General features: G+C 41.5%; 1 protein-coding gene across 18 annotated transcripts in view; it reads right to left on the minus strand.

Annotated features, from left to right (window-relative positions):
• R3hdm2 (R3H domain containing 2) overlaps window positions 1-15,258 on the minus strand; it is a 111,876-nt gene that overhangs the window by 94,639 nt on the left and 1,979 nt on the right. For 15 of the 18 annotated variants that reach the window (XM_057758150.1, XM_057758141.1, XM_057758140.1 and 12 more), the window contains exons 2-3: window positions 11,611-11,743; window positions 5,581-5,687 (exon numbers count right to left, since the gene is read on the minus strand). In XM_057758150.1, coding sequence (XP_057614133.1) covers window positions 5,581-5,610 — 30 coding nt within the window. In that variant the 5' untranslated portion in view covers window positions 5,611-5,687; window positions 11,611-11,743. Of the gene's footprint in view, window positions 1-2,609; window positions 2,760-5,580; window positions 5,688-11,610; window positions 11,744-15,258 lie in introns of all 18 variants that reach the window. The other 3 variants (XM_057758149.1, XM_057758135.1, XM_057758136.1) reach the window with 2 other exon arrangements.

A 15,258-nucleotide genomic window follows, 5' to 3' on the forward strand; every position in this document is an offset into this window, starting at 1 on the left:
GAGACCTTGTCTTTTGTTTTTTGTTTTTGTTTTTATTGGTTTTTCGAGACAGGGTTTCTCTGTGGTTTTGGAGCCTGTCCTGGAACTAGCTCTTATAGACCAGGCTGGTCTCGAACTCACAGAGATCCGCCTGCCTCTGCCTCCCGAGTACTGGGATTAAAGGCGTGCGCCACCACCGCCTGGCTAAGTGGTTAAGAGCATTGCCTGCTCTTCCAAAGGTCCTGAGTTCAATTCCCAGCAACCACATGGTGGCTCACAACCATCTGTAAGGAGGTCTGGTGCCCTCTTCTGGCCTGCAGACATGCACACAGACAGAATATTGTATACATAATAAATAAATATTTAGAATAAAAAAAACAAAAAACAAAACTATTAGTATATTTTTACGTCTCTACACTTTCAACTTAAAAAACTAGAATCTCTCACTAGAATGTCTAAGAAATAAAAATTAAATCAGGATAGTTTGTGGTAAAGTACTTGATATGATATAGAAGGTTTTCAGTTTAAGTCCTAGCACAACTGATGTTAAAAATAAGAGAATGCCCATAGTGAAATAGTAAAACTTAATAATCTTATAGTCACTTCTCGATATCCTCCATCCTCCACATCAACTCTTCTAGCTCCTACAGATAACAAAACCTCAATACACTCACTAAGTTGTATATTTGCATATACTCTGTGTATCTATACTTTGGGGGTGTGTGAAAACTTGAGGTCTTGTTATATAACTCAGACTGGCTTCTGTGGTAGTTTGAAAAAAAACAGTCCACAAAAGGAGTGGCACTAAAGGGAGGGGTGGCCTTGTTGGAGAAATGTGTCACTGTGAGCTTTGAGGTCTCCTATACATAAGCTACACCCAATGTGACAGACCACTTCCTTGCCTGCAGGATCAAGATATAGCTCCTTCTCCACTCTCTGCTCCTTCTCTAGTACCATGTCTGCCTGTACGCCATCATCACTCACCATGATGATAATGGACTGTAAGTCACCCCATTAAATGTCTTCCTTCACAAAAGGTTCTGTGGTTATGGTGTCTCTTCACAGAAACAGAAGCCCTAACAAGGGCAGCTTCACATTCTCCAAATTGTTCAGTCTTCTAAATGCGGGGATACATATGCATCAGCACACTCAGCATACCTAGATATCGCAATCATTTCTACATTATACCTAATACGACATAGACAGATGGTATATGTAGTGATACTCAATTTATGTTTTAACAAATAAAGCTTGCCTGAATATCAGAGTGCAGAGCTAAGACACTAGAGGCCAGGGAGTAGTGGCCACACCTTTAATCCCAGGACTCGAGAGACAGAAGCAGAGTGATCTCTATTAGTTTGAGGCCACCCTGAGCTACATGAGATTGAATCTGTCTAAAAGAGAAACTGCTCACACAAAGGTGATCCCAGCACTTGGGATCCCATTCCTTTAATTCCAACACTAGGGAGGTGGAGACAGGAGTGATATGGGCTGGGCGGAGAGAGAAATATAAGGCAGAAGTAGACAGGGAGGTAGTGCAGTCTGAAGTTTGGTGAAGACAGTTGCAGTCTGAGGACAAAGTCTGAGGAGACAGTCTGAGGACAGGATCTCCCCTTTGGTCTGAGCATTGGTAGAGGTAAAAAGTCTTTCTAGTGGCTGGCTGTTTGCTTGTCTGATCCTTCAGCATTAACCCTTTATCTGACTCTGGTCAGATTTTTTTTTATTATTATTAAGACCAATTAGAATTTGTGCTACAGTTATACTATATTGATTACAAGATAATGAGGGGGAATGTCTAGATATGTTTCATACAGCTGCAGTTATTTTTCTGATTTTTTTTTTAACAGTCAGTGTTTCATCATGTAGCTTTGGTTAGCCTGAAACTCTTGTGTATAGAGCCAGGCTATACAGAGAGTCCCACCTGCCTCTTCCTCCCAGTGCTCGGAATGAAGGTGTGCTCTACCTGGCCTCTTTCATGAATATGCTGACTATGATCTCTGCCCTTTAGCTCATGTATTGTCACTGTCCTTCCGCTGCTTTAGTCAGTGTCCGACTCTCAGCCTCCCAAGCACTGGGATTATCGTCAAAACCATCAAATCACATCAAACATATTCATGCCTTTTAAAAAATGCTTTATTTATTTAATGTATGAGTATTTTGCTTGTGTATATGTCTGTGAGTGTTAGCCTGGTGCTTGCAGAAATCAGAAGAGGGTGCTGGACTCTGTGGAACTTATGGCCACTTGCCAACTTTCATGTGGGCCCTGGAAATGAAATCCTGATATTCTGTAAGAATGAGTGTTTTATTGTTGTTGTTTTTGGTTTTTTGTTGTTTTTGTTTGGTTTGGTTTGGTTTTTTGAGACAGGGTTTCTCTGTGTAGTCCTAGCTATCCTGGAACTTGCTCTGTAGACCAGGCTGGCCGCAAACTCAGATCCACCCACCTCTGCCTCCCAAATGCTGGGATTAAAAGTGTATATCATCACCACCTGGTTAGAACAAGTGCTCTTAACCCCTGACCCATCTCTGCAGCTCACATTCATGTCTTTACTATTCTTCTTGACAGAATAGTAAATATAGAATACTTCTGCTATACACACACACACACACTTCTACACCACATATATACTCACATATGAACTGGGTCAAACATTTGGAAGGGCTGCATCATTCAGTGAATCAATACTTGTCAATCTGGGCCAGTGGTGTTGGTGCACACTTCTAATCCCAGCACTTGGGGAAGAGAGGCAGGCAGATCTCTGTGAGTCTGAAGCCAGCCTGATCTACACAGAGAATTCCAGGTCAGACAAAGATATACAGTGAGACTTTGTCTCAAAAGAAAAAAGTTGTCAGCCAACCAACTCATAATATTTCCAACTCATTGATGGGTAAAGATTTATTCAGTTTACCAGATGTAGTACCTAGATTGAAACTAGAAACGTGTACCTATAGAACCACATTCCCAAACATACGAATAAATTTTAATGACACCAAGGACAAAACTCCACTAATGCTTTCAGAGTCAACAATGTACCCTCAGGCACATGCCCATAACCCCAACAGTACAGAGGCTAAAGGAGGAAGATCTTAAGTGTAAGCAGTACAAGAGTCTAAGGCCAACATGAACCAAACAGCAGAACCTTGTCTCACAAAAACCCAGGAAGGAAGAAGGGAGGGGAGAAGGTTGAGGAAGGGAGCAGAGAAGTACCATTTATCCACTACACTATACAGGACATAGAGTCAAGGAAAAATGTCCATAAATGAAGGAGATACTGAAACACAGCTTCTTTCAAATATATGTCTTTGGGGCTGAATTTTCATTATAGACTTCAACAAAAGAATCTGTCTTCTATTAAGTTATATATTATAGATTTCCAAAAATGTAAAACAAGGCTAGGAATACAGTTCAAAGGTAGTGCTTCCCTAGTACATGTAAATCTCTAAATTTGATTCTTAGTACCAAAATAAATAATAATAATAATAATAATAATAATGCCTGCCTTTTTCAGTGAATTGTTTTGAAAGTTGTTTTATGTTTTTTGGGGGGAAAAAAAGGTATAGGAACTAGAGAGGTACCTCAGTGGGTAAAATACCTACTGTACAAACATGAATATATGAGTTCAGACATATAATACGGGCATAGTCATACATATCTAAATTTCAATACTGGAGTCAGCAATTCAGAGACAGGCAGACACTGGGCACTTGCTGACCTTCTAGTTGAAACAGTGAGCTCCACACTCAGTGAGACGCTGCCTCAAAAAATAATGTGGAAAACAATATAAATAATTTTAAAAATAGAAAGAGCAGATGGGGAGTTGGAGAGGTGGCTCAGTCACTAAGTATGTTTGTTACTCTTGGAGCTGGAGCGATGGTTCAGTGGTTAAGAGCACTAGCTGCTCTTCAAAGGACCCAGGTTCAATTCCCAGCACCCACACAGCAGCTCACAACTGTCTGTAACTCCAATTCCATGCAATCTGACACCCTCACACCAATGCACATAAAGTCCGGGGGGGGGGGGAAGAATGCTTGTTACTCTTGCAGAGAACTCGTTTGACTCTTAAACCCCACGTCAGGGGGCTCACAAGAGCTATATGCCAGCTCCAAGGGAACCAGCCCCTCTTCTGGTCTCCCTAAGCACCTACATGCATGTGTTCATGAGCACACAGAGACACAAATAAATAAAACAAATCTTAAAAGCGAAATGGTAGAATAGAGAACACTTAATGTTGACCTCTGGCCTCCTCCAGATGTGCATGCACAGGTACACGCATCCTTATGCATACATGTACACATAAAGTTATAGATATTATCAATATATAAGGGATGTATTGTTGCATTTGATGAATATTTAAATTGTTTACTTATTTTTTTTTCTTTTTTCTTTTTGGTTTTTCGAGACAGGGTTTCTCTGTGGTTTTGGAGCCTGTCCTGGAACTAGCTCTTGTAGACCAGGCTGGTCTCGAACTCAGAGATCCGCCTGCCTCTGCCTCCCGAGTGCTGGGATTAAAGGCGTGCGCCACCACCGCCCGGCTGTTTACTTATTTTTAATCCCTAATAAAGTTGATAAATATAACACACATAAGTCAAAATTCCTTATTGCCCATTATAGGGTTCTGGTTTGTTTTTTATTTATACCTCTTTTTTTTCCAAAATAATTTGTTCTTTTTCATATATATGTATGTTTTGCCTGCATGTGTGTCTATACACCATGTCCATGCCTGCAGGACCAGAAGAAGGAATCATATCCCCAGGAACCGGAGTTATAAACTATTGTGAGCAACCACTAAGTGCTAGGAATGAAACCTGGTCTTCTGGAACAGCAAGCAATTGTGTATGTCTGTCTGTGTGAAGGTGTTGGATCCTGAGAACTGGAGTTTTAGACAGTTGTGATCTGCCATGTGGGTGCTGGGAATCGAACGTGAGTCTCTGGAAGAGCAACTAGTGCACACAACCAATGAACCATCTCTCCAGCCCCATAATAACTTTTAAAAGAATAAAAAAGGGTCCAGGCAATGGTGGTGCACACCCTTAATTCCAGCACTCAGGAGGCAGAGGCAGGCGGATCTATTCGAGGTCAGCCTGGTTTACAGAGCGAGTTAAAGAACAGGCTCCAAAGCTATAGAAAAACCCTGTCAAAAAATCAAAAGAAAAAAGGAGAAAGAAAAGGAAAAAAAATATCTTATTTTTATTTTATTTTTTTACATTTCATCATATGTATAAATTTAGGATCTCAGTAACACAACATTCTATTTACATTAATCTCAGTTTATGAATTTTTATACTTTCAAATATTCTCAGAATTTCTTATTATGCAGCAATAGAATTACTTTTTCTACTACTAAATGATGTGTTAAACATATTTACTGTACGTAATACTGTATTCTATTTTGAATTCTATTTAACTACAATTGTTTACTCAAAGTGCTCACTCTTAGAGCTGCCTTATGCCGGCATGGCACACACGCAGATCTCTACATTCATCGACAGCCAGCTACGTGTTCACAGAAATTTCTGCTCCAACTATCGATTAACCTTAGTCTAAGCTCACAAAATAATGCAATATCATAAACTTTACCCATAAGGCCCCAATGTAATGCTCACCTGACTTCTAGCACAGATAAGCTGGCTCATCCATCAAGGTGAAGTAACTGTATCAAGTAGGACTTTGCGACCCCAAGGAAGGACAGTGGTAGCCGCTGGTGATTCACCTGAGGAGAAGAAAGGATCTTTTACCACATTGAGCCCAGGCCCTAGGAAGCTTTCAGAAACATGACAGTGAAATGAAATTATCCGAACAGCTCTGACTCTCACTGGTCTCTGTGTCTTAGTCAAGCGGTGTGGGTGACAGCACAGGAATCATTTTGAAGGCGCCTGTAGTCTTTCTTCCTCTGAAAAGTTGAGCACTGTTTATTAACTATAAAATCCTCAGAGATTTCAATTCTACAGAGGCTCTAAAGAGTTCTAAATTTAGCCAAGCAAGAGAAGTAGTTGGAAGATATGCAATTCATTTTAATATCTGTGTTTTTATGTTGCCAGGCAGCTAATTTCTTTTATAATGTTAACAGCCAACCACATGAAGGGGAAGAAATACACATGCCTTATAATCAACTGACAGGTTAGTAATCATGCTAAATAAAATACTGAGTCAGGTGATGTGGCTCACACCCAACACTTGGGAGGCTGAAGCAGGAAGATCAGGACTTCCAGATCAGCACAGGCTACATGAGAGCATGTCTGCTAAGAGCACTGGCTGCTATTCCAGAGGACCCAGGTTTGATTCCCAGAAACCACACGGTAGCATACAACCATCTAATGTTCTCTTCTGGCCTCCATAGTTCAGGCACACAAGTGGTGCAGACATACATGTAAGTGACACACCCATACACATAAAATAAAAATAAAATAAAACTCAAAAGAAAATGGTATCTGTAACTTCAACGCAGGACAGCCATAGCTATACAAAGAAACTCTGCCTCAGAAGAGTAAGACCTTTATATGTCACCACCCACACGGGGATACACTGGTTACTTCTCTGTGGCTGTTATAAAACACCATGACCAAATGCCACTTATCGGGGGAAACCCACTACAGGGCCAGCCCTCTTCCGCAAGTCATCAGAGTTGTCTACAATTCACTTCTATGAAGTAATTTAGTTTGGATACTTCATTGCTTACGTACATCTGGGAACCCACAGCTCTGCAATTCACTCTCCCCACCCCATCAAAACAAAAAACAGCTGATCAAATGAGAACAGTAAGAACAGATAGACAGTCAGGAATAAGAAGCAATCTCCCTGTGAAGGAACTACTGCCCACTAGAGGAATCAGGGTTCTTTCACAAGGGATTAACTTCAGGCCTGGGGCAAGTGAAGGACACAGTACACGGAGTACTGAAATCCCGATGGTGAGTGCCGAAAGAATAGAGAATCTCCCCCCTCCAAAGCTCCCACTAATCAAACTGAGAATAATTTACATTGTTATTCTTAAACCAAGTTTACAGTTTATGTATTTATAGGGGCACACACCCTGGCATGACCAATATTTGGAGATCAGAGAATAACATGGAAGAGTTGGCTCTTTCCTTCCACCATGTAAATTTCAGGGACTAAACACAGGTTACTGGACATGTCAACAAGTTCCTTTACCTACTGAACTATTTTGCTGATCAAATTTACTGTTCTTTTAAAGAGTTTTTCATTTTATTTTTAATAATGTGTGCATGTGAACAAGAGTGTTAGTGGTGTCTGTGGTAGGCACAACACTCTCACGCTCACTGTTAAGTTCGATCACCTGGGGCTGGAGTTACAGGCTGTTATGCGTAGTCTTACAAGGATGTTCACTCTTAACTGCTAAACCATCTCTTCAGCTCCAAATGTTACTTTATTTTTAATAGTCAATACTGTTAGTACTTTTAACACTGACAACTAAGACTACAAATTATTAATTTTAGGAGGGAAATAGTGTCTGTATGCACCAATGTATGTGTGCTTATGTGTGTGTATTTGGTGGAGTTGTACATACACACGTGTGCATATGTGTATGGAGGCCCTGAGGAAAACCTTGGGTGTGTAACCATTGGCACTAGTTATTTTTAGGCACAGTCTCTCACATATACACTTGCATACACAGCCATATACTACATACATAGTAAGAAAACAAAAGAAAAATATCAACACTATAGTACTCTCCAAAACAAAACAGAGAAGGGGTATTCTATAAAAACAATTCTAGCTAGTAAATGTAAAGGGAATGAGACAATCTGAAAATCAACATCTTGAAATCACCAATTTTAATGAAAGTTTCAAATAAGACTCATCAATGGATGCCAAGAACACTGCATAAAAGGGACTTATTGTTCCAGTACTTGGAGACAGTGGCAGGAGGCTGAGGGATTTGCAGTCATTCTCTATTACCCAGTCAGTTTGAGGGCAGTATGGGCTACTATATAAAATCCTGTCTCAAAACAACAAAAGGTTACTGAAGAAAACAAGAATCAGGCTGGAGAGATGGTTCAGAGGTTAAGAGCACTGGCTGCTCTTCCAGAGATCCTGAGTTCAACTCCCAGCAACTATAGGGTGTCTCACAACCATCTGTAATGAGATCTGGTACCCTCTTCTGGCCTGCAGACATACATGCACACAGGACACTATATACATAATAAATAAATAAAAACAAGAATCATAAATTGTAAAATAGCCAGCTTACATAGTGAAGTTCTATTAGGAGAGAAAAATATAAATGAATAAATAAGAGCTATCAATGTAACAGGCGAGGCTAACCTGTACCAACTGGGCTATATTGCTATCTCCTATTTATTCGTTCATATTCACCTGACCGAACTGAATTTCACCATGTAAGCACCATGTCTGGCTATTTCAGTAGCCCAGGCTGCTCCTTTGCACTACATAAAAGAACTGGTGGTAGCACATGCATATAATCCCAGCATTCCAGAAGCAAAGGCAGAAGGATCTAGAATTCAAGGTCAAAACTCAGCTACACATCAAGTTCCAGGCCAGCCTGAGAAGTGTCAGGGAAAAAATAAAGTAGGACAGGTGGGGGATCATGCACCTTTAATTCTAGCACTTGGGGGGCAGAGAATCTCTGGAGTTCAATGCCAGCCTGGTCTAAATTCAGAGTTCCTGATATAAGATATTTAAATTACAATTCATAACAGTAGCAAAATTATAGTTATAAAGTATCAAAGAAAATAAGGGTTTTTTTTTGTTTTGTTTTTAGAAACAGGGTTTCTCATTACAGCCCTGGCTGTCCTGGAATTAACTCTGTAGACCAGCTAGCCTTGAACTCATAGAGATTGACCTACCTCTGGGATGAAAGGTATGTGCCATCATCATCCAGCTAATAAAAATAATTTTATGGTTGGGGTCACCACAACAGGAGGAATAGCATTAGGAACGTTGAGAACCACGGCTCTAACTCTTAATCTGCCTTTCTTCCCACATAGGAACAATCTACTAATTCTAGCACCATCTCCTGGCTCCTTCTGGGATCCCCTTCCCCATTCCCATCACTTCTGTACGGACTGGAAGGAACAAGACCACAATAGGAATGCCAACCAAAAGTCATCACAGCTGTACAGATGAGAGCTGGTCATCTCCTGAGCTAAATTTAGAAGTAGAAACGATAATGGAGAAATGGAAAAACTGAAGATATTATAGATATGTGTCCACATAAAACTTTCATGATTGTTAGATATTAAAGAATATAAAAGACTCACATTTTTAATATCCAAGTTTTTGGCTTATACAGCTAGGTGGTACTACTCACAGGAAGAACTACTCAAGAGTAAGAACGAATTTCCATGAGAGGATTATTTATATATATTTGGGCATGGAGGTTTAAGACAGGGTTTCTCTGTGTCACCTGACTGTACTGGAACTCACTTTGTAGACCAGGCTGACCTTGAACTCAAGAGATCCACTTGCCTCCACCTCCCAAGTGCTGGGATTAAAGGCGTGCACCACACTGCCACCATCGTGCGGCAAAAAAATTATTACTATATTTTTAATGCTTGTTTTATTTGGCATTGTTCAGAAATAAAATTCAATACCTCCTGAGTGCCCTATTCAAATGAGCTACACTCCTAGTTTCTTCAAATTATTTTTGCTTTGGTCATGGTGAACTTGAGGTGCTATGTGAGAGTCAAATAGAGATGTTCAAAATACCAGAGAATAAATGAGCTAGTTCCAGGACAGGAACCAAAAAAAAGCTACGGAGAAACCCTGTCTCGAAAATCCAAAAAAAATAGTTTTCCATTGTTATGATAAAGATAAAATAGATATAAATATTGTAACTGTAATTCTTGCTTGATAACTTTTTTGTTATATGTAATTTTACTATGTTAAAATGAAAGTCTTTCTTTTTTGTTTAAACAGAAAAAGGGGAAATGATGTAGGTGGGTCTTCTATCTATCTGTTGCTTTCATTGGTTAATTAATAAAGAAAACTGCTTGGCCTGATAGGTCAGAACATAGGTAGGCAGGGAAGACAGAACAGAATGCTGGGAGGAAGAAGGCAGTGAGGCAGACGCCATGGAGCCAGCCGCAGGTCAGACATGCTGAATCTTTCCCAGTAAGCCACCACCTTGTGGTGCTACACAGATTATTAGAAATGGGTTAATCAAGATGCGAGAATTAGCCGATAAGAGGCTAGAACAGGCCAGGCAGTGTTTAAAAGAATACAGTTTCCGCATTATTATTTCCGGGGCTAAGCTAGCTGTGTGGGAGCCAGGCGGGACGAAAAGCAGGCCTGCTGTTCCTTCTACAATACCCTAGGTCCAATACAAATCTACAGAATAAGACTCAAATTGCATGCATGCATGCATACATACATACATACATACATACATACACACAGATATAAATATGTACTAAGGAATGATTTTGGACATTAGGATTATAGCAGTTCATAAAATATGTAACATTTCTGTTCTCATAAGTCAGAAAACAGACAAGAAATCAAACAAGGCAACTTGAAAAGGTGTTATTCGGGAGATGAGGCAGGTATATTCCTCTAAGTCTGAAGCCAGCGGCTACACAGTGAGTTTCAGGCCAGTCTAGGATTGTACCAGTATTGAATTTGTAATGAACTCCCCCTAATTGCTTCTTTCCTAGTTGTTAAGCCTATGAAAGCTTCCCTAAATCTGAACCACTCTTCCAGGGCACTCTACTTGAGGCAACAATGATGTTCATATGCTAAAACCCTGCATAAATTATTACAAATGTCACATGAAACAATGTTAACAAAAATATGAACTGCATACTTCAAAGACCAAGACCTTTTCATTTTATTTCAAAACAGGGTCTCACTGTGTAGTCCTGGCTAGCCAGAAACTCACTTTGTAGACCAGGCTGACCTTGAATTCAGAGAAATCTGATTGCCTCTGCCTCCCATTGCTGGTATTTCTCAAACTCAAAGCAAAGGTTAAATTAAGAAAATCTTCAGTGATGGTGGCGCACACTTTTAATCCCAGCACTCCAGAGGCAGGTGGATCTCTGAGTTCAAGGCCAACCTGATCTACAAGAGTGAGTTCCAGAACAGGCTCCAAAGCTACAGAGAAACCCTGTCTCGAAAAAACAAAAAGAAAGAAAGAAAGAAAATTTCATACTTGCTCATAAAGAAAAATAAATAAATAAAGTCACATAGGAGTTACAGGAGTTAGATGGCTCAGCTCTTCAAGAGGACCCAGGTTCAATTCCCAACATCCATATGGCAGCTCACAACTGTCTGTAACTCCAAGATCTGACACACTCACACAGGCAAACATTCAGGCAAAACACCAATACACATTAAATAAAAAGTAATTTCTAAAATGTGCTGAATTATAAAAATAAGTCGCATCTAATAAAAGGACTGAAGAGAGTACCTGGAATGGCGAGGGAGAATGCTACACTGCTAAAGCAGCAGCCAGACTAGGCATCAAGTGGAGTGTTTTCTACGGAGGGTGAGAAGGATATAGCTAAAGGAAAATACTCAGGCCACTGGCTATGAAGCTCTAAAATTAGATCCACCAACTGGACTCATGTACATGTCTTGAAGCCGTGAGTCTGGCTACAATTCCTGCTTGAGGTGGTGACACATTCCATGGAAGGACCAAGTCCCTTGGACTCACTCACCTTTCTCTCTGATTTTCTGAGACAGGGACTCAACACTCTAGTCCAGGGCAGCTTCAGACTTACTCATCCTCCTGCTCTTCCTTCTGAGTACTAGAAGGGCAGCTGCCCTCATGGCTGCCTTCTTAACTCATCTCTGAAAAGCAGCACAGAAAAGCTCACTAACCAAAGGGTAAGGGCCTTGCCAACAGGCCTGATGACACTTGAATTCGCAGCACCCATATTTGGTAGCTCACAACCACAAGCAATTCCAGCTCCAGGGTACAGGATGCCCTCTCCTGGTCTCCACAGGGCATAAACTGGTACATAAATATAAGCACGCATATACATAATTCTGAAATAAAATGAATCTTTGGCTGGGAGTGGTGGTGCATGGCTTTAATTTAAGCATTCAGGAGGCAAAGGCAGGCAGGCAGATCTCTGTGGGTTCCAGGCCAGCCTAGACTACAAAGTATCAAGTTAGCCAGGGCTCCATAGTAGAGAACTATATCAAGAAAATAAAATCTTAAAAGAAAAATCAGATAATTCTACAAAATTCTCTGTAGGGATATTTTGTTTATGTTTTAACAAATAAATCTTACCTGAAGATCAGAGTGCAGAACTAAGGCCAGGCAACGGTGGCACACACTTTTAATCCCAGCACTCAGAAGACAGAGACAGACACATCTCTGTTAGTTCAGGGCCACCCTGGGCTACACAAAATTGAATCTTTCAACCAAGCAGTGGTGGCAGAGGCCTTTAATCCCAGTACTAGGGAGGCAGAGACAAGTGGATCTCTGTGAGTTCGAGGCCAACCTGGTCCATAGAGAAACGGTCTTGAAAAACAAAAAGAAAAAGAAAAAGAGAGAGAGAGAGACTGAATCTGTCTAAAAGAGAAACAGCTCACACAAAGGTGATCACAGCATTTGGGATCCCACACCTTTAAATCCAGCACCACGAAGGTGGAGACAGGAGTGATATGGTTGGGGGAGAGAAAAATATAAGGCGGGAGGAAACAGGAGCCCAGTGCAGTCTGAGGTTTGGTGGAGACAGATACTGATGGAGTCTGTCTGAGGACAGGACCGCCCCTTCCGTCTGAACATTGGTAGAGGTAAGAACTCTCTAGTGTCTGGCCTCTCTGCTCCTCTGATCTTTAACACTAACCCCTACATCTGACTCTGGGTTTTATTATTCAGACCAACTAGAATTCGCGCTACACTTCTCTCCTTGGGACATACCAGGACAACATAACCAAAACAACACTTTTCTTCCTTCCTCAAAAATCTACGTTTTGCTGAGCCAGTGAGACGGCTCAAGAGGCAATGGCACTTGTCTCAGAAGCCTGACAGCCGAGTTCAGTCCCTGGAACCCATGTTAAGGTGGAGAGAACCCACTACACAGAAAGCTGTTCTCTAATGTCCACACACACACACCTTGGCAAATGTGCCCAGGTTCATATTTATCCTCTCTTTGTATACACACACACATACACGTTCAAAAATATTTTTAACTCCACCTTTTTCTGAAAATGTATGCATTCATGAAGCGAGCTGGCACAGTAAGGAGCACGCTCATTCAGAAACTCCCTGCACACAAGCATTGCCAGCACCTAGTTAGCTATGACAGAGAAATGTTTAAGTGTCTCTGGGGCTGGAGAAAAACTTACTAGAAGTTTGGAAGACACTGTTACCCATTTGTTTAAGTTATTAAAAATTATTTATAAAACAAAATGACTAATAGGCCAGGGTGGTGGTTGGTACCTATTATCCTAGCACCAAGGGAACCGGAGGAGGACCTTTGTGAGATGCTCTTCCCAGGTCAGCTGGGCTGTGCAGTGAGACCTTCTCAAAACAACAAAAACAAAACAGGGTGGGGCCTGAAGAGACGCGTAGGTGGCTAAGAGCAAGCACTGACCTTACAAAGACCTGAGTTCCCCCAGCACCCACAGTAGGGAGCTCACAAATACTGATAGTCCCAATTCCAGGGAGATCTGATGCCTCTGGGCTCCACTCAGGTGTACATACCCAGACAGGCACACCTCAGGTAGCCCGTGCTGGACTGGAACCCACTAAGAGAACTCTGAACTCCTGATTGTCTAGACATATGCCAGTAGATCTTTTACCTGGCACACTACTGCTGCTGTTACTTGTACATTAACATTAGAACCAGATCTAGTCAAATGCTTACTCCATCCCTGTTCTTTCTCCTCAAACAAGTTGCTCTCTCATGGACATCCCAGCTTTCAATGTCCTGGCAAATATTTGTTTTTTGGGTTTGTTTGGGTTTTTTTTTGCTTGTTTTTTTTGTTTTTTTTTGTTTTTTTGTTTGTTTGTTTGTTTTGTTTTATGAGACAGGGTTTGGTTCTGGCTGTCCTGGAACTCTCTGTAGACCAGGCTGGCCTTGAACTCACAGAGCTCTGCCTGCCTCTGCCTCCCGAGTGCTGGGATTAAAGAAGTGTGCTACCACCGCCTAGCTAAACCCTGGCACATATTTAAACCAAAACCTTTGCCATCACGTTCCTACAAAGTGCTTTTAAAACTCCACCTGACGGGGCTGGAGAGATGGCTCAGTGGTTAAGAGCACTGGCTGCTCTTCCAGAGGTCCCAAGTTCAATTCCCAGCACCCACATGGTGGCTCAGTCATCTATAATGAGATCAGGTGCCCTCTTCTGGCATAGAGGTGTACATGCAGATAACTCACCATATACATGAAATAAACAAATCCTATTTAAAAAAACAAAAAACAAAAAACTTCCACCTCACTCTTTGCCTTGGACACCACAGAGACAATCTCACCCAGGCCACTGCAGCCAGCTCAGAGAAGGTGACCAAGAAGCAATAACGAAGCACACTGGCACCGGAAGTGGTGGCACAGCCTTTGATCCCAGCCCAGAACTTCGGAGGCAGAGACTAGCCACACAAAAGATCTCACAACCCCTTCTGTTCTCTGCCAAACAGAAAATCCCAAGAGGTGACAGGGGAAAAATATTATCGTCCAATGAATATCTTACAAAATTTCAGAAATTCACCACAAAGAAAGAGCTCAATACAGCCAGGTTGGGAGGCTGAAACTGGGTGATCAATGGAGCCTAGGAGTTCCAGGGCAGATTGGGCACCATGAAGTCCCCTTACCTAGTCAGTCAATAAACAGTCTGTCAAGCACTGACTACACGTCCAATTGCAAAAGTGAGGAGGACAGAGCAATTCATAGAAGAAAAAAGACAATCTTTCCTCCCAGCAGTTTTTTAATAGGAAAGACTAAAACTTACAGAAAGTAACCAGGCAACAAGCAAGAGTCACACAAATCCTTTGCAATTCAGATAGCTAAGGAAATGTCCCCGTTAGGGTCCCTTGAGGACAGGCAATGCAGTTTCATAAGGGAAAGATGAGCCAAGAACACAAACCAAGTGCGGAGTGTCCGGGTACAAGTGTGCTAGAGTGATCTACCAATAACCAGGAGATAAGTGTGTAAGCTACGGGAGACTGCGGTTGAAGATCTACTGTCAGAGGCAGAGAGAAAGGTTTTAACAGTGCCCTGTTAAAATGGTTTGCATGGTGCACACTTGTAATCCCAGTGCTCATGAGGCTGAAACAGGAAGACTGCTGAGAGTCTGAGACCACCTTGGGCTAGAGTGAGACTGTGTCTCAAAACTAGTAGACAAAGCCTACAGGA

Source organism: Chionomys nivalis, chromosome 25, assembly GCF_950005125.1.
Source record: "Chionomys nivalis chromosome 25, mChiNiv1.1, whole genome shotgun sequence".
Taxonomy (NCBI): Eukaryota; Metazoa; Chordata; class Mammalia; order Rodentia; family Cricetidae; genus Chionomys; species Chionomys nivalis.